The 23,039-nt window shown below is 43.7% G+C and overlaps 2 protein-coding genes across 7 annotated transcripts in view; one reads left to right on the top strand and one right to left on the bottom strand.

Annotated features, from left to right (window-relative positions):
• Positions 1-1,829: 1,829 nt before the first annotated feature.
• Positions 1,830-7,463, top strand: prkab2 (protein kinase, AMP-activated, beta 2 non-catalytic subunit). Of its 3 annotated transcripts, none has more exons than XM_061840075.1 (8): positions 1,830-2,039; positions 2,697-2,876; positions 2,946-3,103; positions 3,700-3,797; positions 4,059-4,169; positions 5,141-5,274; positions 5,356-5,424; positions 5,515-7,463. In XM_061840075.1, the coding sequence occupies exons 2-8, from the start codon at positions 2,718-2,720 to the stop codon at positions 5,590-5,592; spliced, it is 807 nt and encodes a 268-aa protein (XP_061696059.1). In that variant the 5' UTR covers positions 1,830-2,039; positions 2,697-2,717; the 3' UTR covers positions 5,593-7,463. The 3 variants fall into 3 exon arrangements, with proteins under 3 accessions (XP_061696059.1, XP_061696060.1, XP_061696058.1); XM_061840076.1 differs by lacking the exon at positions 1,830-2,039 and adding an exon at positions 2,099-2,392 and having other exon boundaries at positions 3,006-3,103; XM_061840074.1 differs by lacking the exon at positions 1,830-2,039 and adding an exon at positions 2,107-2,392.
• Positions 7,464-8,861: 1,398 nt separating this feature from the next.
• LOC133510454 (myomegalin-like) overlaps positions 8,862-23,039 on the bottom strand; it is a 48,344-nt gene continuing 34,166 nt past the window's right edge. For 2 of the 4 annotated variants that reach the window (XM_061838353.1, XM_061838355.1), the window contains exons 30-46: positions 22,820-23,034; positions 21,825-21,942; positions 21,626-21,743; positions 21,058-21,106; positions 18,418-18,653; positions 17,633-17,893; positions 17,162-17,293; positions 16,970-17,086; positions 16,722-16,890; positions 16,509-16,630; positions 15,378-15,614; positions 14,189-14,290; positions 13,814-14,034; positions 13,587-13,730; positions 13,356-13,494; positions 12,290-12,336; positions 8,862-11,616 (exon numbers count right to left, since the gene is read on the bottom strand). In XM_061838353.1, coding sequence (XP_061694337.1) covers positions 11,563-11,616; positions 12,290-12,336; positions 13,356-13,494; positions 13,587-13,730; positions 13,814-14,034; positions 14,189-14,290; positions 15,378-15,614; positions 16,509-16,630; positions 16,722-16,890; positions 16,970-17,086; positions 17,162-17,293; positions 17,633-17,893; positions 18,418-18,653; positions 21,058-21,106; positions 21,626-21,743; positions 21,825-21,942; positions 22,820-23,034 — 2,481 coding nt within the window. In that variant the 3' untranslated portion in view covers positions 8,862-11,562. The remainder of the gene's footprint in view (positions 11,617-12,289; positions 12,337-13,355; positions 13,495-13,586; positions 13,731-13,813; positions 14,035-14,188; positions 14,291-15,377; positions 15,615-16,508; positions 16,631-16,721; positions 16,891-16,969; positions 17,087-17,161; positions 17,294-17,632; positions 17,894-18,417; positions 18,654-21,057; positions 21,107-21,625; positions 21,744-21,824; positions 21,943-22,819; positions 23,035-23,039) is intronic. The other 2 variants (XM_061838352.1, XM_061838351.1) reach the window with 1 other exon arrangement.

Consider the following 23,039-nt stretch of genomic DNA (forward strand, 5'->3'; position numbering starts at 1 on the left):
AACATGTAATACTAGTGTGCAGTATTCCAGGCTGAGTAAAGAGTAACTGTGCTGTCCCAACCCACTGATTAAATACTCATGTCAGCTTGAAAAATTCCGTGTATTACTCAAAATACACTAATACAACAATATATCAACACAAGGAAAATTATTACGCGCATACCGGGAACTTTTTTTGACAGGTAAAATTTGTAAGAGAAATATGTTTAAAAATTGCAACAGTTGTATGACACAATAGACAAAAACAAAAAAAAAAAAAACAAAAAATAAAAAGAAAAGGAAAAAATACAATCCTAAATAAACCAAACCAGACATGTTGGTTGGCTATTATGTTAGAATGATTAAAGTTTGACTTGAACTTAATATGAACTTAAGCAACCCTGCAGGGTTATATACTCGGTATACAAACAGAGCAAACGTTATTTTTCATAGTCAAACAATACGTGTTTTGCGTATTGGGTTTTTTTTAACCGTTCAAATTTAACCGGAAAGTTTGCTTTTTGATTGTCTCTCCCGACGCGCCGTAGTGGGACGACAGTCTGGCAGTTGTGCGGAACGAGCACAGACATACACAGCTCCCGTTTTAAGGGCTTACTCATACGTTGACAAAGCGGCCATATTGGAGGTGGATTATTCCAAAACTTGTGAAATATGCACACTCAAAGACACTTCGTATGACTGAGCACTGAGATGTACAGTAAATGTATTTACGAGTAGAATTTGCTCACTTTGTGATGAATACTATGAAGTCTCTTTTATGCATGATGCGGTGAATTCCCGTGTTGAAATCAGTCTCCAAACCAAAGATTAGAGACGCAATAATCGCACAATTGACAAATTATCCATTATCAATCATAGTTAAACGATGTCAATAATACATTAATCGTATAGCGACCATGTTTAACTTATAATTGATCAAGTCCTCGGAATTTGAAACTCTCTACAGTGAATATTGTTATATTTCTGTACTCGTCCATGAAAACAGATTGTCTTTGTGTTCAATCTATGACATTCACAAACATCTGCTTTTACTTTGGAACTCTCTAATGAACATTTCTGCCCATTTGCCCAATCAATTCATGTTGGTGCTTTTTTAGCACTGTCAATATGAAATAATTTCTTCTTTCAGAATATAGGGATGGACATTTTAAACACGTTTTAAAAATCCTATTCATCAATAAGTCAAAGAAATAATTGAAAAATCTATCCATGATTAAACCATTATTAGCATAATTATTCTCTGTGATTTTCTATTATTCCACTAATAAATAAACACATTTCCAAAATAGATAAACCAATAAGTAACAAATAATGCCATGAATTCTTCAGTATAAAAGTAAGTAAGTTTCTTTCGGCTTGTCCCTTTCGGGGTCGCCACAGCGTGTCATCTCAGATGAACGCATATATATGTTTGGCACAATTTTTACGCCGGATGAATTGAATTATATTCGTATTTATCGCAGCAGGTTGTAATTTAATTCCATTTAATTAAGTTTAATTGAATTTTATGTGAGGCACGGTGGTAAAGCAGGTAAAGTGTTGGCTTCACAGTCATAAGGACCCGGGTTCGATTCCGGCCCCGCCTATGTGGAGTTTGCATGTATTCCCCGTGCCTGCGTGGGTTTCCTCCCACATCCCAAAAACATTGCAACATTAATTGAACACTCTAAATTGCCCCCCGGTCTGATTGTGACTGTGGCTGTTTGTCTCAATGTGCCCTGCGATTGGCTGGCAACCAGTTCAGGGTGTACCCCGCCTGCTGCCCGTTGATAGCTGGGATAGGCTCCAGCACTCCCCGCGACCCGCGTGAGGATAAGCGGCTAAGAAAATGGATGGATGACATTTAATGATGCAGTCGTTTGCTTTCATGAGTTTACTGTCAGGGCTGCCACGTCCAATATGGCGGACGAGCAGCAACTGCTCAATTCGCTCAAGGCGTTGTTTATGTGATATACGTCTATGAAGGAGAGGCGAAGGAGGAGGAGTGTCCTGGATAGAAGACAGCACGTTGATAAACAATCAAACGCCAGCGGCTTGTGGTGAGTTTGCCACCTCTTGTGTAACGAAATGTCGAGCAAGTCGAGCTTTTCTCGTGCTGTCGCGCACTCAACACGACACCGCAAACGAGCACAAAGCACCACAAAGCGGCCTGCTCGGGGTGACACCAGCCCGTGTGCGCTTCTGGCTAACCGCCGCTCGAGTGCGAGGAGCAAGCTAAAAATAAACGAAGTGGTCAACTCCGCCGTGTTTATATCGCTTGTCATTCATGACTTGGGCCAGCGTTTCCACACCTTGACTCATATTACACGGGGGGAGGAATCACTGCACACTACCAAACAAAAATGTCACAAAAAGCTTCTGGACATGTCCTGCTTGAAGTAGCCACCAGATGGTAGGGTTACCGCCAAAGACCTGTTTGCAGAAAAACTCACCTGTTTGCGGTTGTCTGTGTATTTTTCTGCCTTTTGCGTAGCGTCCCAACATAGTAGAAGTTGGCGTGAAAGCTCAAGCCAATAGAGAATAAGTTTTTAGTGTCAAGAACGTATGTTAAAGTCACACATCTCTAAGATTTTTGAATGTCAAAGAGAAGCTAAGTTTAGCCAGGGTCGTTAGCTGAAATCACGAATAGCCTGAGCCGCATCTGTGTTCTTGCTATTTATTTTTAAAGTTACTCTCTGTCATTGCCGTTCTCCTAGCGGTGTAAATATCGCGGCGTGATGGGTAACACAAGCGAGAGGGTGTCGGCGGACCGCCACGGGGCCAAAGCCCACCGCTCAGACAGCGGCGCGGGTCACAAGGACCTCGAGCCCAGCGGCAAGATGGCGGACAGCACGGACGACCCCAACATCTTCAGCACACGCGGGTTGGAGTCCAAGGTACCGCAAGAATGCGCCCGCACAGTACAAATAAGAGTATTTAGCATTATTTGACATATATACTTCCAGGTGTCGGGAGAGAAAGAATTCCCACCTGATTTAGACGACCTGGTGAAAACTGTTCCTCAGGCTCGACCGACTGTTATCCGGTGGTCCGGAGGAGGGAAGGAAGTCTACATAGCTGGCTCTTTTAATAACTGGAGCACCAAGATACCGCTCAATAAAAGGTACAAAGCTGCTCTTTTTTTTATCACTTTATTAAAGCTTTTCTGAAAATTTCATACTAGTAAATAATGTATGGTCATTGCTGGAACCGGATCGGATCGACGTTGGTATTGGCCAACGCTCAAAGGCTTCAGTTTTGGATCAGGACAAACTTTTTTCATGGGTCGTTGTCAAAGGAACGACTGGACTTTCAATCTTGAGGCGACATAACCCCGCACGCCCCCCGCATAGTGAGGGAAAGCGGGGGTTTTACGACACTTATCAGACACAAGGGGGCACTCCACCGGAATAGCTAAGAATGAGACCGGTGGAGTATGAGACCGGTGGAATATATGTGCCGAGGAAGTGACTTTTACCGGCCCCGTTAGCGCTGTGCTCGCGTTAGCGGCGTGCTGGGGTGTTGCTGCTGTGTTACTGGCGTGTCTCTGATATTTACCGGTAATTTTTTATTTTAACCGGCCCTGTTAGCATTAGTGCTAACTTTACCACAGCACTCGCGTTAGCACGGTGCTAGCATTAGCATTACCGACTGGAATACTCTCACATGCGGGACCACCGTTCCACGATTAATACCACTTCACTTCTTCTCTTCCCAAAGTCACAACGACTTTGTAGCGATCCTGGACCTGCCCGAAGGCGAGCACCAGTACAAGTTTTTTGTGGACGGCCAGTGGCTGCACGATCCCTCGGAGGCATGTCGGACTTCGTGACTTGCAACCCAGAAATTGTACATTTACTTTGAATTTCTTTTTGCGAGATGCTGCCACTGAGCTAAAATGCTTCAAAAAAAGGACCTGGGAAGTATAATACATCATGATGAATTTAAATAATACATATTACGAGAAGAAATGCAATACTAGCTACATCTTTTTTTTTTTCTGTCCTCCACCAAATGTAATTTGACCAATCTCTATAAATATGTGAAACGTTTGCCCCCGGTCTCCATTTTACAGCCAGTGGTGACCAGCCAGCTCGGCACCATCAACAACCTGATCCAGGTCAAGAAGTCCGACTTTGAGGTGTTTGATGCCCTGCAGGTCGACTCTCTGGAGTGCTCCGACTCATCGGGTCTGTTTTAGTCACCGTCATTTCTGGCCTACAAGCGCGACTTTTTTCCACACGCTTTGGTTCATGCGGCTAATTTGTGCATTTTGTTTTAACGGCCGCGAGGGGGCACTCGATCTGAAAAGGTAAGAATGAGACCGGTGGAATATATGTGGCGAGGAACTGACTTTTACCGGCACTGTTAGCGTTAACGCTAGCGTCTGTGTACGGTCGTTCTTTGTAAATATGTCGTGTTTCAGTGTGGACACTTGCGGCTTTTCCACAGCTGCAGCGAGTGTATGTACCAAATGGTATTTCCGTTGCAAATGTACTCGGTGAGGCGAGTAACCAGGTGCGCTTTGGAGGCCGGGAATTACGGTATTTGATTTAATCAGATAAAAGCAGGACATACACATATATTCATTTCTAGAATCTTAAAGTATTTTCAAAATATGTATGACCCCACACAAGCCATATTCGCTGACAGTCATGAGCTTCCTCCAACAAAACCGGATTTCTGTTGCAGTACCAAGACCGACCTGTGGTTGGCAGCAGCGTGCCAAGAGGCACCAAAACGAGTGTCTTATTTAATGGTGGAAGTTCTGGAGCAACCTCAGGAAAGAAACAAAAGAGTTTAAGATTAATAAACGAATGCTATCAAATTCTTAAATGAATGTGGCAAATAAAATAAGTAAAAAAAATAAAAGTTTTTAAAACGTGCAAGTCACGGCACCACTATAGTAGAAGAAGAAATAGAAGCAGCTAGGCTAACTGTTAGCTTATTTGCTAAATATATGAAAGTTGCTTGTTCTTATCTTTCCCCGCTGCAGTGAAAAAGTCATTCTAAAAAAAACACGCAACACATACAGCGGTAAATATTGATGTTAATTAATTATTATTGATTAGTGTACATAATATTTGTGATATGTGACCAGACATGTAAGGGTTTAATTTGAGCGCATTTGGACGCTAACACCATTGTCGCACGCTCGCAGATCTGTCCAGCTCGCCTCCGGGCCCGTACGGGCAGAGCCAATACGTGTTCAAACCCGAGGGGCACTTCAAAGCGCCACCCATCCTCCCCCCTCACCTGCTTCAGGTCATCCTCAACAAGGACACCAATATTTCGGTAAGTGCCCAGCGTTTACTTTGCGTACGTCAGCGCTAGTTTTTGCGTGCTCCGTGACGACGCGTGCCTCCATCTTGGCAGTGTGACCCCGCCCTGCTGCCGGAACCCAACCACGTTATGCTGAACCATCTCTACGCGCTCTCGATAAAGGTCAGCCTGCGCTTTGACGTGCGACATCTCGTAGCTGTAAAAAAAAAAAACAAAAAAACTTGACTCGTTGCTCCGGTGTCGTCCACGCAGGACGGCGTCATGGTCCTGAGCGCCACTCATCGCTACAAGAAGAAATATGTGACCTCGCTGCTCTACAAGCCCATATAAAGCCTCGCGTCTGCCGCTACTAGTGCTTCGGGATGAGAGCAGCGTGTCGCCCCCCCCCCCCCCCCCGTGACGGTTGGCACAAAAATCTTGCACTTGGGACACGTTTACGGCTGAAAGGCCTCGGAGGTCACAAGGTCGCACGCACTTCTTGTCTACGTGGACGAGGGCTAACCAACACACAATGTAGCAAAGTGCAGCCGCTGTTTGATGACGACAACACTGTGTGTGTGTGTGTGTGTGTATGTGCACTTTGTGACCATTTGCATGCTGATGCGTTGAATATTTTTTCACTTCAAAGGGCACATTAACAGTTGCTGAATTTAGAGAGCCATTTGAGCATTTATTCAATATTCTTCATATCCGGCTTTTAAGGCCCAGGTACTAGTACACTTGCTGTCCTCACTAGTAAGACAATTGTGGGATACTAGTATGACAAATATATGTTCCTAGTAAAGCCATACTTGCGAATTTAGAGCTAGTAGTTCTACTAGTGACAGAGTTATTACTAGTTTTATTACTAGTAATAGTAATACTGTGCAGATGTCTTGCTATTGAGAGTTGTGTTTTACTAGTACTACTAGTGATGTAATATTGTACTAGTCAATATATATAACTTCAATTGCTAATTGTGTTCAAATGTCTACTAGTTCACTTTCGCCTCATTCATAACAAGTAGTTGTCCTACTACTTGCCAGCTGTAAGCTAGTTGTACTACCAGTGCCATGAAATTCTACATCTACAAGTTGCAATCTAATGCTTCACTTGTAGTATTAGTACCACACAGATGTCATCTAGTGTCCTGTTTTACCTCACTAGTAACATGTAGTCCTGTTAGTTGACAGCTGATTTATTAGCACTATCAATGACATAATACAATTCCACGAGTTAACATCTTCACGAGTAATACTAGCAGTGTGCAGTTAGTTTACAGCTTTGCCGTACTAGTAACAAGTACTTGTGATTTTAGTTGCGAACTGTGGGCTACTAGTGCTGCCGGTGACATGAAATTTTACAAGTTAACATCTCTGTTAAAATCTCGCGCTTCACTGGTAGTGTTAGTATCACACAGATGTCATCTAGAGTCCTGTTTTACCTCACTAGTAACATGTCGTCCTATTAGTTGACAACTGATTTATTTGCACTCTCGATGACACAATACAATTCCACTAGTTAACATCTTCATGAGTAATACTAGTAGTGTGCAGATGTCAATTAGTGTGCAGTTTTGCCGAACTAGTAACAAGTAGTTGTCCTTTTATGAGTTGTGAAATGTGAGCTACTAGTGCTGCCAGCCAGTGACACGAAGTTAACATCTCGCGCTTCACTAGTAGTAGTAGTAACACACAGATGTCAACTAGTACCACCTTTGCCTACTAGCGTGCAAAAATGTCATAGAGGGGAAAAACGTTACTAATAAGACACAGTTGGTGTACTAGTGAGGACTGAGAGCCTGCTAGTACAATCATGGGCCCGAACCTGGAGATCAAATGTATTGCGTGCGCGTTCAGTGGATGAAGAATTATTGAAAGTAATAAGTTAGTAGTGCTGGAACTTCAAGTGCAATTGAAAAGTCTGATGTTGTTTCACAGTTGAACATTTGCCATTTGGATGCACTGTTGGTGGCGTGTTCTTCTGGTTTGTGTTTTCACGCTTGCTCTTTCGTGTGCTGAGGTGACCTGCATCCTGGCCTTTCACCTATGCAGTGATCGTTAACGTGTATTTATTGTATTTATTCAAACGGGCTGTACTGTTACACGTGTGTTCAGTGACCGCATACAAAATCAGACGGCAAAACTTGAATTTGACAGCCATTTTTCCGAATGTTTGCAAAATGCGTGAAGGTTCAAGTTGAAAAAGCCATTTGCACAATGTTGTACTTCTTTAAGAACAAATAAAAATAAAAAAACAAAAAACTTTATTACTTCCTTTTCTTGTGTGACGGTGTATTGCATTGGGAATAAAAATATTAATTGCAGTAAAAAAAATGTAATATTGTATATCATACCCTCGTGAGGATAAGCGGGAAAGAAAATGGATGGATTAACAAACGGGAATTGCAGAAGGTAAAAAAAATGAATTTTATGGATATTGTGCTGCTCCTTCTGGTGTGTGCACTTCGAAGTGTACACAGAGCTGGTCAAAACCCCTCAGTAAGCCACAGAAGCACCACTGTATTGAATACATTTTTTGGTCTTTTTTTTTGGTATTGTTTTCAACTTTATTTTATTGTTCATAATCTGACAAATTCTACATTAAGTTATTTGACAGTAATTTACCATGATGCTAGAAAAATAGTTGAACTAGTCAGTGTTTATTTCTTAGGGCAGCAAATTTCAAAATAGCTTAACCCTTTTCAACTTAAAACGGGCAATTATATGCATGAACATTTTTTTAATAATTTAAAATGAAATTATTTTTAATAATTATAACCAAAGTACATTTGTATAACATTACAATAAATATAACTTGCTATGTATGATACAAAATGTTTATCTGGGTCTAAACACACACACGCGCACACACACACACACACACACACACATAAAATCATGGATCAGTCATAACACAATAATTGTGCAACTTTTTTTTTGGGGGGGGGGGGATGTTTTATTGGTTCTTCCCAAAAATCTTTTTTTCTCAATAAATACTTTTTGGCAACACAACACACTTAACCGTCGTCAGAGACGAGTCCCGCATCGGCTTTTTCTATGACAGTACTCTGCAAAACTAAGCTTCTTTCCAGCCACAACAAAAAAGCTGCACCGCTTCAAAAGCAACGACACTAATGTATATACTGTACAATACATCCACAAGTCAAGATAGTGTTCACGCTGCTTTGATCTTTCTTGAACAATAATAAGGCTTTTGTTCTGCTATGCTGGGGAAAACACTCCAAAAATAAAATAAAATAAAAATTGTCGTCTTTTGTTGTCACTTGAGGTCAAACGAAACCAATTTTGGGAGATGTGCCCCAGTTTGAGCCCAATAAAGAAGCTTTCGATTTAAGAAGCCGAGCAATCATACCGGCGCACAACGTTGCGTTCAGGCGCATCATAAAGGCAAAGAGATTTATCGTGACGCAAAACATCTGCCTCTGGAAGCTGAATAATAACACGGTAATAACACAGGGCGAGAACAAACTTGTAATACAATGATGTTTAACATCAACTGAAAAGATATTGCACAGCTACCCCAAATGTTCAACTTTTGCACAAAGCAAATGTATATATTACTCAAGTACCCCCCCTCCCCTCCCCCACCCACCCACACACACATAATAGAAAACTGGTCATTTACAGCACAAGTGGCACATGTACAAGCATCAAACAAAGCAAAAAAAAAACAAAAAAAATGTACACAACGACCATCCCACCAGTTCGCCTGCCAAAGTTTGCATTATCTATAACATGACCGTGAGCCATGAGAATGTAAAATCCTAGAAACACAAAATGAACGGCAGGAGGCCTTTTTGGAGGAAACTCGCATTTTTTGCTGTTTTTCATATATATATATATATATATATATTTTTTTTTTGGTCCAAAACAGAAATTCATTGCACCACTAGATACAAACCAAACTGGCGCCACGTAGTTCTAAAAAGTCCTCACGGTAGGCTAAATACTCACTCACATGGTTAAGGCAAGTTAAAGTTCAAACTTTGGCAAGTAATGGCAATCTCTTGTCCTATAGTGTGAGATTTTTAATTTTTTTAAAAACAATCATGATCATGTGACACTCCAGTGTGATCATTCAAGCATTATTGCACATGCTCGTACATGAGCTCCTCCTTTTTTTTTTTTTTTTTTCAACATTTCAACTTCACAATTTAGCACACATGCTTGTCAGAAATGCCAAATTTCGCCAAGTGAAGAACCGGAAAGGAGCCATTTGCTGGTGTCTACCAGTGGCGATACGCCCAAAATATTACAGAACCAGCCACCGGGCCGACGTTACGTCTGCTGATACGTTGTGAATGTCAGGGAGTTGGATGCGTTGCCTCGGCAAAAAGATTCCTTCAAATTTTTGCTGTAACTTTTGTTTTCTCGGGCTTTGAGTGAACTTTCCTTGACAACCCACACTGCACATGTACACTACCGTTAAAAAGTTTGGGATCAAGCACAAAATGTCACGTTTACAATGAAAACACAACTGTTCGAAACTTTGGGGATCACTTAGAAATTTTTTAAACCACAATAAAAACTGTCATGTTATGGTCCAAGCCGCTTATCCTCACAAGGGTTGCGGGAAAGCTGGAGCCCATCCCAGCTAGCTTCTCGCGAAAGGCGGACTACACCCTGAACTGGTTGCCAGTCAGTCGCAGGGCAGATATCGACAACACCACTGAGCGGGAATTGAACCCAAGCTGCCCGCATCAAAGGCAGGCATGTGTACCACTACACCATCGGTGACTCCATTAAAAACTGCATTTATGATTATCCATCCACCCATTTTCTTTTGCCGCTAATCCTCACGAGGGTCGCGGGCAGTGCTGGAGCCTATCCCAGCTGTCAACGGGCAGAAGGCAGGGTACAACCCGAACTGGTTGCCAGCCAATGGCAGGGCACGTCGAGACAATCAGTCGCACTCACAATCCCACCTAGGGGCAATTTAGAGTGTTCAATTAATGTTGCATGTTTTTGGGATATGGGAGGAAACCGGAGTGCCCAGACGAAACCCACGCAGGCAAGGGGAGAACATGCAAACTCCACACAGGCGAGTCCGGGATTGAACCCGGGACCTCAGAACTGTGAGGCCAACGCTTTCCAGCTGAGCCACCGTCCCGCCATTTCTGATTTTGTTTTGGGGGTTATTGAAATGAAACTCAGTGCTTAAAACTATTCTGGCTTACTCTGGGTGATATCCTCGCACTCATTGTTGACAACGAGGCGCTCTAGAACAGCCACACCGCTGGATCACCTAAAGGGAAGATACATTTTTGAAAGGTGTCGGTACAGTATAGCTGGCTGGCTAACTGGATGTTGCAATTGCGCCGGACAACTGCTGCTGCAAATGAGGGTGCTCAAATGATTAAATAGTGGGGGAGGGGGAAATGCCAAAACTGAAGTGCAGCACTAGGCACCGTTTACCAGAAAAGAAGCTGATGGATAAAATTAGTTGAGCGGTAGTGCTGGGTGTCATTTGTGTAGCAGTTGAAACAGATGCTACATTTAGCTCAGATGTTGCCAAGGAGAAGGCGATAAATGCTAAACAGAAGGAGGCCAAGAATAGAACCGTGTGGAACACCGGAACTGACATTTGTAAGTGACCCCAACCTTTTCAAATGCTAAACACAAGAAGGTCAAGAACAGAACCCTGTGGAACACCAGAACTGACATTTGTAAGTGACCCCAACCTCTTCAAATGCTAAACACAAGAAGGCCAAGAACAGATCCCTGTGGAACACCGGAACTGACATTTGTAAGTGACCCCAACCTCTTCAAATGCTAAACACAAGAAGGCCAAGAACAGATCCCTGTGGAACACCGGAACTGACATTTGTACGTGACCCCAACCTTTTCAAATGTAGTGTACGCGTGTGCAGCGTTCCTCTCAAAAACCTCAAATTGAACGTGCACAAAACACCTTTTTCCCTCCGCAGGCTTTCGGAAGGAGGCGCTCCCGTCGGAGCGCCTCCTTCGTGCACCACCACACCACCCGTCGGAGCGCCTTCGAGCCGCTCTGTCCGGCTTGTCACTGAAACCACCGAGGACACATTTCACACGCCTTCTATCACACACACTGCTGACGGTTCCACTCAAAGAACATGAACGGCAGTTTTAGGGGGTAAAAAGGCTGAAGGCAGTTTGCCACGGCCCGGTCGAAGTCGGAGGTTAAAGAGGAGGGTTATTATTTTTGATATTGAGGTCACAGGTGGTGGCGTTGAGGCTGGTTGTTGGGCGGTCTAAAGCAAGCATTGGCTGGTGCGCTTCCGAGCTGCCGGGCATTGGCTCGGTTCCACCCCGTCTGTCCTCAGGCGAAGGACATCAGCAGGCTGCGCTCGGGGACCAAATCCTGGTTTCTCAGCTGCAGCGAGAGGAGAAGATTTTGAGTGAAACCGGACCAGTACAGCACCGGATCGTTTGCACCCGCTGCGGCTCTGGCAAAATAAGATTACTCCGAGTTGCAGTTTTGGGTTAGTTGTGCGACTGCAGGTGGTGCTCTGGAGATGAGGCGGTGAGTGCCGTGCTCCTTAACAACAACAACAACAACAACAACAACAACAACAACATGCGCGCACACAAAAACACACACCATCGTCCATGCGCTTGTGTCTACGAGTGTGCATTTCTTTGAACGTTTAATTCTAGCGCTTTTAATGGCGTTGGAGAAAAGATGGTCAAGCGCTAACTGCAAACGAAAATGCACACCAAGGTGAAAGCTGCCCCACATTACATGAAAATGAATATATATAAAAAAAAAAAAAAAAACAGCATCTGGGGCAGCGTCAACCGATTCTGGCAAGACAATTACCGGCGTAGGGGGAGGAAGAGGAGGAGCTTAGAGAGGAAAGTCTCCGCTCGTTCTTCTGGAGGTGTTCAGACGTGTGAGACGGAGGGATGGAAACAAGACAAAAAGTGGTGGGATCGTAGATAATGACAAGAAAAGAGGACATCCCCGCACAAAAATAACCCTTTGACCTGGGGACACCTCATACACTAAACAATGGACGTTACAAAAAAAAAAAACATAAAAATACCTCCAAGTTTGTCCTGGCTTTCTTCAAAACATCCCGAGTCCTTGACACTGCAAAAAAAAAAGTGACATTTTGAAAAATTTCTACTTCTTTGTTAACAAAAAATACACTTTGCGTAGTAATCAGACATGGGCAAAAGGAATAATATCCCATTAACACAATTTAGGGTACTCAGGGTATTACAATGACACGTTTTTTTCCACCCATGAAATTAGCATAAAAATTCTGACATTTTTTTATGACCACAATAATTTTATTAATATATATATATATACATACAATTACATTTTTTATAATATATAATCATATTTTTTTAAAATAAATATATTTATGATTATAATTAATAATAATAATATATGTGATGACTTGAAAAATGTATGGATATTCCTGTTATAATAATCCCCAATTATATGCAAGTATCAATTCTTCTCTGATTGGCTGGGAGACACCACATGGTTCTACTTCCCCCATAGTGCAGTGGGTGACATCAAGCTAAGCTTTTGCTAGCAAGTGTAATTCCTCACTATTTCAACAATTACCGTAATTCCCGGCCCAAAGAGCAGACCTGATTATAAGCCTAACCCAGCACATTTGCAAAGGAAATACCATTTGGTACATACGTAAGCCTCACCTGTGTAAAAGCCGCAAGTGCCCACATTGAAAGACGAGATATTTACCAAGAAAGAGGGCACGCTAGCGCTAACGCTAATGCTAGCGCCGCAGCACTAAAAGGATCAGTAAAGAAAAACCATACTGGTAAAAATCACTGAGACACGGCAGTAACACGCTAGCGCAGCGCTATCAGGGCCGGACCGGTAAAAGTCACTTATATTTGGTCTCACTACTTTTTCCTTGCGGCCGTTAGAAAAAATGGACAAATTAGCCGCATCATGACATAAACCGCAGGGTTGAAAGCGTGTCAAAAAAGTCACGGCTTATAGGCCGTAAATGACGGTACATTTTTGTTTATTGTGTGTGTTTACCAAATGGTCATACATTGTCTATTGGCTTGTTTTTAAACCCACTCGTTCCATATTTGGTGGTCTCCTCCTGCAAAATGCAGACTTACGCTGGTTGACGATGAAATGCTCCATGCTCTCCTTGGTGCGGCTGGTGCTCCTCAGTCTTTGAATGGTCCCCTTCAGGACCTCCTCCTGCTCGGACATGCGGAGCTTCAGGGACAAGATCTCCTCTTGCATGGACTGCTCCTGTGTTGAAACCGCGTGGAAATGCACCAATATTGGAATTGCGCTTTTTTTTTTTTAAACTCGGGAGTTTGCGTCACGCGGCTCGCGCAAACCTTCTTCAGGTTCGGCATGGACATGTCGGAGCTGGGCAGCGCCGCCCTCCAAAACATCTTCAGAAGAGACGCTGCTTCCTCCAAAATCTGCCTCAGGGTTTTGGTGTTGGAGAGGAGACTCTTAGCACTGGCATGATCCAAGAACTGCACAGAGAAACTAGTCAGATTCCAGCTATTTTGCCTGCCCGGTGCACATTTCGAAACTTTTGTTGCAGCAGGGTCCTCACCATCTCACTGTTCTGTTTCTGGGTGCCCCCCAACGGTGAAGGCGGGGTCAGGCACGCGTGCAGCGCCGCCTCCACCCGCTGCACGATGCCGCGACCTTCCAGGACTTGCTGTTGCAGAGCGGTGAAGTCGTCCACGTGACCGACCGCGTGGCGGCCGTAGCGGTTGGCGAAGGAGCCGTCGGGGGCGTCACCTTCCAGCTCGGAGTGAGGGTCGAGAGGGTCTGCGGTTGTTGAGAGGAAATGGAAGGGTATTTATTTCATAACTCAGTTGGTGAGTATATGTGAGTAGTGAATAAAGCGCAGCGCCGACGGGCACATTCGAACCAAACTGTGTACAAGTCAAGCCACAGTCATGCAGTGCGGTTAAAGTCACACCGTTGGCCGTGCTATGGCTGTCATCCAGGTCCGAGTAGGGGGGACAGGGAGATCCGCAATTAAAGAGACCAATGTCCCTGACGGGCGGAGACGGGGCCGGGTCTGCGGAGCACACAGATACACAAAGCGGGCTTGGACACACTTCACGCCGAAGCCTCACATCCACGTGCACAGTGAAAACCCCCCCCGGCTTGTGCTTCTTTACATTATGCCCTAAATTGCCACAATAATACGAGAGTAGGAATTGGTGTCAAAGAAATTATTTCTGGAGTGAGACAGTACATCTTGACTGAGGGACGAAGAGCTTTGAATATTGGAGAGGAGCTAAGTTTAGCCTGGGTGGTTAGTGGAAGTTCCGGAGATTATTTGCCGCATGTGCAAGTACGCGTGGACTAATAATGATTTTAATTAAATCATTAGTAAGCAATTTATTTTAAAATGTAATGTAAGATGAGTTTGAAATGATATTAGTGTTTTGTACTAGTATACTTAAATAAAACCAGTAACAGAATGTAAAGAAATAAACTGCATTATATTTTACTGTACTCTACTGTATTCTATTGAAAGGAATGGAAAAAGTATGAATTCCCCCCACCCCCAGCAAAAAAAAAATAGTGAAAATAGGATTTGGAATATTAACCTTATAAAATATAGATAGTAATGCCCCAATGAAATAGAATGTAAAAAATTAAATAATGATGAATTGTTTGTGACGTGTTCTGGCGTGTGCAACTTGGACTCAATGGGAGTACAATACAGGAATGAAAGAAAACTGCATTAGAATGAGTTGTTTTTTGCAGGGAGTATATTTTCTGTATACATGTGCTGCTCCACCGCTTGTATTCAAATAGCCATTGGTTAAAAGGTAATAACACTGTGGTATTCGTTAGAAATAGTTAGTATGCTATTTTGATTTGCATGTTATGCTGAAGCTAGTGGAAGACAAACTTGTGCGGTTGCTTTAAATGCACACCGTCTGGATCTCTTTGATGTTTTGGTTCACAGTAAACTTCAATTGGGAGTGGTGCTAAACAACATTTTTTTTTTGGGGGGGGGGGAGAGAATTGTTTAATATTTGCCAAACTGCTCCTTGTTTTGATGTGAGTTATTTGCTGTCACGGCAAGGCTCAGTCCCCACCCCCAGCGAGCAGCGGAGGCTTACTCTGTCTTACCGCTTACGCTGTCTTACCATGCAGCAGCTGACGTCGGTAGAAGTTTTCTCTCTGCGGGCTGGCGCCGAAGGCCGACAGGGACGGCGTGCGAGGGGAGCCGCCGCCGAGCTTCTGCTCCAGCTGCTTGTGGAGCTCCAGCTGCTTGAGGGCGCTGTTCTCCTGGACGCTGGTCTGCAGCTGGGCTCGCAGACTCCTCACCTCGGTCAGGAGCTCGCCCAACTCCACGGGCAGGCCGGGGCTCTCGCACAGGAAGCCTAAAAACCACATGGCAATTTCCAGGTTCGCAGTTGCAGTCTCGGGAGTTCTCGCCAGTCCGTCGTCAGTTTCTGTTCATTTGGAATTTCCTGTCTACAGGTTTTGACTTCGACTATATAAGTATGTTATTACGATCCAGCACGCATGCAGAGTCAACGTTATCTGGGTAAATATCCATTAAAATAATGAGTAAAAAATGTCACAATAGTAAAAAAAATATGCATATTGTTTTTAATTGGTGAAAGCTAATAAATAAAATATTCATGATGCAAAATATTCCAATGACAATTTTGGTGAAAATTCACTTGAAAAGTGCAATACAATTCTTTTTATTACATTATTGTTATTATTATTAGTCATATATGATTACATACCATATTAATTTGATGTCATTATTTTGTCATTATTATTAATCCATTCATAATTTATCATTATTGATCATCAATTAATTATTATTAATATATAATAATTCTAATAATTATTATATATATGAATATTATTAATAAAAATGATTTTATTGATGATGATTGATGATTATTATTACTATGAATGTGATGTTTGGTTTTGAATAAAATTTGGTTGTGCACAGTATAAGTCGAAAGGAAAAGAAAAAGACAGTATAAGGTCAGATTTAAATGATGATTATTGTTATCATCGTCAGATTTGTATTACATTTAATTTAAACTTTTAAATTAACAGTAATACTTGTTAAAATATATTTTTTACCATTATTATTATGCTGGTTGTAAAGATATAGAGTCCACTTAATCATGAAAATATTTTGACGTGTGGTTCTTATTGCTGCCACGAGGTGGCGCAAGGGTGGCGTTTTGACACATGAGGGCACACTTGACATTTCAACATGCTCTTTGGAAGAGTGTGACGAGAAAGACCTTTGGTGGACTTAAAGCTGGAGCACACTCGATCATAAACATGCAGTTCGGTCTGCAGAGAGTGGATGAGCTCCCTGCTCTCGCTCAGCTGCTGCTGGAGTAGCGACGCCTCATGCTGCACTCTGAGTACACGCAAGTGACATAGTAAGGACAAGAAAAGAAAAACTTTAGAAGACAGACTACCCAACCCCAACCTCCATCTTTTTTACACACCTGTTGATCTTCTCATGACCGGCCTGCCTCTCCTGCCTCAGGTCGTGGATCTGCCGTCCCTGCTCCTCGCTGTGGGCCTGAAGTCGTCTCAACTCCTCCTTCCGCTGCTCGGCCTCCAGCTCGGCCTGCTTGAGGCGAGCGCGTGCTGCGATCAGCTCCTCGCACGAGTCTGCGCAACAACGACGACAAACGAACACAGCAAAAGTTTAAGCATCGACAATATAATGGCACGCTTCCAGGTGGGCTACCTGTGCTGGCCTGCAGACGGGACTGCAGATTCAAGTTCTCGTCTGTCAGGACTCGGATTTCATTAGACAGGTGTGTGACTGTGTCCAGCCCCTGAATGTAGATGTTTGTTGGCGCTCCTGTGCAACACGACAGGACCACATCAATGAAAACTACCAACCCTCGACCGTGTCGTCAAAAATCTTCTGCGGTACCTCCGTCGCGCCCGGGGTTCGCCAGTTTCTCCTCCAGCTGCTGTCGGAGCTTCTCGTTGGTCCTAATGGACTCTTCCAGACGCTGGCGGAGACACCGCACCTCTCGTAGGTGCTCTTCGATTACATTCGGCCCTGAAAACAAAACATTTTCCACGAATGTTGGCGAAGTGGATGTGGATCATTCACGTCTATTTTGGATTTGGGCATTGGAATACTGTTGTTAATACTATGTGGCGAAATATTGGGACATTCAATTTTTGCCACCCCTGACGTTCCAAGTTCAGAATAATTTGATTCTTACAAAGGATGAGTATTTGCAAAGACGAAAGACCACTGATCAACTACTGATACCCCCCCCTTTTTTTTTTTTTTTTTTTACATTTGAACCATGTTTTGGTTTTGTTTTGCTGTTATAGAATGAGAATGAATGAAGAATAAAGGACGCCGGATTGTTACGGTTGCTAAGTCTACCTGTCTGGCTACTTCCCAGGAGATGTCTCGGGACTCCAGAATAGTTCCCCATAGGCTGAGTCATGTTGTCCACGTCCCAGATGGCCCCCCCTCCTGCCGGCAGACCTGAGTCCGACATGAACGAGTGACCCTCGGGGATGCCGCCCAGCTGGTACTGTTGAAAGGTGTGATGGGGAAGCTGGCTGTAGGCGGAGCGCTCGCACTGGTTGGGGGCACCGGGCGGGAGAGAGAAAAGAGGATTGCCGTGTAGATCCGGGAACCCTGGAAACACACACACACACACACACACACACACAACACACACACACATTGTGAATGGATGAATGTGTGCGCAAAAAGAAGATGACACACACTCCCGACACCCCCCTCACCCCTTATCTGCTCATTCATCTGTTTGTACAGCGTATCCAGCTCTGGGCGAACAGCCATCACGGACAAGGCTCTAAAGTGTGGGTCACTTGTGACCTCCTTACCACGGGCATCGGTGTCACGAGGGGGAGGGAGGGACGAGGAAAGGGGAGTACTGACAGGGGCTGGCGGAGAATGACAGGAAGTAACATAAAAAAAAGAGAAAAGAAACAGGGGGGAAATTTTCAAGCCTCGAGTCGTCAATCCTGTACCTTTAAAGGACGGAGCTGAGTAAAGCGTGCCGGGACAGCTGAAGGAGGACTGGAGGGGTCCGCGAGGAAGAGGAGTGATAGATGGGTGGGCTAAAAGGCGGGAATGGAAGATGAAGGGCAGAAAAGAGAAGAAAAGAAAGAAAGAAGAAAAACACGACCACTTACCGTCCGGACGGGATTGCAGCCGCTGTTCCTCATCCGGATACTCTCGGGCGTCTAAATCGGAGCACAGGTCCAGGTCTTCATTGGTTTGACACTCATCCGACACCAAGGAGGTCCGGTCTGACGGGTCGGTGGTCTCGGAAAGGGCTTGGCAGCTGGACGGCGTCTCAGGACGGTGCTGCAGCTTGTTGTGCAGAGACTCGATGATTTTATCTTTCTGCTGAAGCTCTTTGCTAAGCCTGAAGGGGAAAGCGGCAAAAACTCAGGGCAGAGAAAATGGCCCCGCTTGCTTCTTGAATTTCCTCCAACATTTGTCGTATTAATTTTCTCCTAAAATGATTCATTTGAAACGGATTTTCATGTACACTTTAAACTGTTTTGTATTTCCTTACATAGCTATTGGAGTCACCTAGCAACACGGATTCATTTCTTACTGTTTATGTTGCTGATGCAGCATTCTAAGCAGGCAAATATCTCTGGATCGACCTCGGCCGTTATTCATAGAAAAAGACCAAAGAGAGTCCCTGTACATTGGAGTGCTCTTCGAGATCATATATTTCCACAACGGAGCCATAACAACCACAGTAAAGTCCAAAAGGAGAAGTATTACGATGATAGCGTCCGCCACTAACTATTTCATCCCCGATATCGCCGCAATACCGATAAAACGCGAAGGAGCACTTCCACTCTCCGGCGGCTCTGAGCCTCTTAGCAGCAGCTGGTGGGATGTCTTTGCAGCCAAATCATCTTAACAGTAAAGGATCCACGCTACCTGCTTGAGTGTGGATTAACCACGACGGCCATCTGTCTCCTCTTTAGCCCTTGGCCTGTTACATCAATCAAAGACTGTTCTCCCTTTCTCCCACTCTCCCATTCTATCTATCTATCTATCTATCTATCTATCTATCTATCTATCTATCTATCTATCTATCTATCTATCTATCTATCTATCTATCTATCTATCTATCTATCTATCTATCTATCTATCTATCTATCTATCTATCTATCTATCTATCTATCTATCTATCTATCTATCTATCTATCTATCTATCTATCTATCTATCTATCTATCTATCTATCTATCTATTTACAACACATTCATTGGGAATTAGGATAGGCACCATGTTGTAACTAACCCTGCTCCAAAATGTTTAGACTGTAATTTCCCAACAATAATAAGAATAGTACAACATCCATCCATCCATCCATCTTCTTTTGCTGCTTATCCTCAAAAAGGTCGCGGGGAGTGCTGGAGCCTATCCCAGCTGTCAACAGGCAGGAGCCGGGGTACATTGTGAACTGGTTGCCAGCCAATCGCAGTAGTACAACAACAATAGCAACAATAATAATAACAATAAATCAATAAATATAAAAAGAAATTATTTGTTTTGTCTAAGGAAGGGAAAAAAATCTGGGGTCCCACGGGTCCCAAACCTCGAGTTTGCCGGCATTCACTGTACAGTACTACTTATCTGTTGACATGGTTTTGGCGCCCTCTTGTGGCATGTTATGGATTGTCGAAGACAGTCCAAAAAACACAAAATGGGTGCGTTCCAGGGACGAATAGAGAATAGGTAGTGCAAACTGTGACAATTTTAGATTTAAGAAAGGATCCCAAAATGTACAAAGTAAACTAATCTTTTACAATCTTTATTAAGGAGTCTTTTCTCGCTGAGCTTCTTATCCTCTCTGCACTCTGTGGAGCTACCCAGAGTTGCCATGGAAACAGTAGACCGAGTCCAATTTGCTCTTATTTTACAGCTCTTTGTGTCTAAACTTGAATCCTGCCAAGCAACAGGTAGCTATGACAAACATTTGCCTCCATTCTCTGCGGCTGATGTGAGGCAATCAAAACCAACAGTGGCCTTACCACAGTTATTCCCCAGTAAATCCAGCAGATAATTGCAAATACAGAAAGAATAATTCAAAAAGTGATACAAGCATAAAACTTGGTACATATACTCTTTAAAGTGCACTATAAAAAAAATAAAAATTCCCCTGGCATTCTAAGATGGTGGGCGGGAGGCGGGGTAAACCCTGAACCGGTCGCCAGCCAATTGCAGGCTCCATATAAACAAAGAACCAATGGCACTCATATTCATACCTACGGTCAATTTAGAGTCTTCAATCAACCTACCACATATTTTTGGGATGTGGAAAGAAACCGGGGAAAACATGCAAACTCCACACAGGTGAGGGATTTGAACCCCGGTACTTACCAATTTTACACCATTCTCCCTACATCTAGAAATATAAAAGTCAAAAAGTCTGTATGAAGACACAAAAATATTCATAATTGCCTATAAATGCCCCAACATAGGTGACACACCATTTCAACATAGTCCCTTGGCAGCAAGATGCCACAAGGTGGTGCCAAAGTAGAACTTTTATTAACAAGCGAGTTTTTCAATAAATAAAGGTGGATAGGTTCCCTCCAGAAATTCTCTTCAAATTCAAACAGGCGGGGGTTCACTGTATTAACATTTTGTGACATAGAGAAGTCATTTCGGCTACTTTCGACAACTTTCTGGTACGAGTCATTTTGCTTGAAAGTGAAGCTATCCTAGCACGGTTTGGAACAACGTGGTAGTTAAAAATCCTCCTCAGTCACACACAAACACTGGAAAAATGAGGCTGACTCACTGCAAGGCGAGCAACTCCTGGCCCGTCTTGTCATCCGGGCTCTCCGCTCCTAAATCGGGAAAAAACGCAGGATGGGCGTTGGCACAAAATACAACAACAAAGTACCATAATTTCCGGCCCACAAGCTGCGATTTTTTTCACACGCTTTCAACCCTGCGGTTTATGCGGTGATGCGGCTAATTTGTGCATTGTGCCGCAAGGGGGCACTCGAGCGGAAAAGGTAAGAATGAGACCGGTGGAATGTATGTGCCGAGGCGGTGACTTTTACCGGCCCTGTTAGCGCTGTGCTAGCGTCTTGCTGCTGTGTTACTGGCGTGTCTCAGTGATATTTACTGGTAACTTTTATTTTAACCAGCCCTGATAGCGTTAGCGCTAGCGTTAAACTCTTTCTGTGTACCGTCTTTGTAAATATCTCGTGTTTCAATGTGGGCTCTTGCAGGTTTTACACAGCTGCGGCGTATGTATGTACCGAATGGTATTTCTTTTGCAAATGTACTTGGTGAGGCTTGTAACCAGGTGCGCTCCGTAGGCCGGGAATCACGGCAGCCGAGACGTGAGTGTGCCTTACGTCCGCTGATCTTGGTGAGCAGCCTCTGAGCCAACGCGGTGCTTTGTGACAGCTGCTCTCTAAAGTTCTGACCCATGTAATAGTCAACGTCATTGGCCCGCAGTAGCTCCTCAAAGGCCTGAAAGTCCAACGAGAACAAATTACAACGAGCAATTGTTGACGACAGAGCTGTATTTCCGCATGGTGACTTTTGGGGCACCTTGGTGGTATCGCCCAGATGCTGGGTGAGGATATGCGAGACTCCTTCGCCCTCTCTCATCTTCTGCCTCAGGTGGGAGAGCTCACGGGCTTGGGCCTGGATTAGCGAGTTGTACTTCCTGGGAAACAAGGAAGAGTTGCCGAAGTGGTCGGAGGGTCACGACAGCAGAATATTACATGTGGCTCGATGTCTTATGTGGATAACTATTATCAGTAGCTTAGTCCTTTCCGTTGTGAAAAGGTGTGAATATTACTGAAATTGCCAGACTGCATTGTACTACTTTTGGGAGAAATTACAATCATAGCATTTTTTTTTGGGGTGCTACACTTTAAGATAGGTAGAGATGACAACTTGTAGTCTGATGATTGGTTCATAGAACGGTCATGGATGCAGAAATCTGTCATTCATCAATTTATTTTCGACACAGTAATAGGGACGGATGACAAAGCCCAACTAGTCCCGCCTTGAAAAAGTTTTTAGTTGGCTCCTAATTAAAATCATTTCAACACATTTTTAAGCAACAGATATTTGAACAAAGCTACACACGGAGACAGAAAATATAGCAATAGTCCCAGGCACATATTCTTTATCCTCTGTGAAAATGACTGAACGATTAAATTCTTTACATACTATTTACAACCGTGTGCTTTTTTAGTGTCGAAACAGTCCTATTAAAATAAGTTACAAAAAAATGTTGTCTGATTCACGGCATTTCCATTTATTTCATAGGGAAAAATAATTTGCGTTTTGAGTTTGGTCACAGAAGGAATGAAACTCAAGGCAGTGCTGCAATTCCTTGGCAACATCTTGTGGTATTTTAGGGATATTTGACGGGGGTGTGGCGCCATCTTTTATCATTTTAGTGAATGTGTGAGGTTTTTTATAATGAATAATAGATGACATGCCTTATCCTGTTCAGCAAGCTGGAATCTGTTGTTGCTGTTTTTTTGTGTTTTTTTATTTTGCGTAAATGTGTACGATGCCTTTATACTCACCCCGGCCATGTGGCACATTTGCCCTCTTCCACTTGGCTCTTCTCCTCCAGCTTGGAGCTCTTCAATTGTGCCTCCAAGGTGGCAACACGCGCCATCAATTCTTTCAGCTCACGACTGGGTTTGGACCCGGGTGAAGTCGCTTGGGTGTCGGACATCCAGCCTTCGTCCTCCTCCACGGCCTCTTGGCCGGGCGACATCTCAAAAGCCCAATTGACCTGCA

The sequence above is a fragment of the Syngnathoides biaculeatus genome, chromosome 13 (assembly GCF_019802595.1).
Source record: "Syngnathoides biaculeatus isolate LvHL_M chromosome 13, ASM1980259v1, whole genome shotgun sequence".
Lineage (NCBI taxonomy): Eukaryota > Metazoa > Chordata > Actinopteri > Syngnathiformes > Syngnathidae > Syngnathoides > Syngnathoides biaculeatus.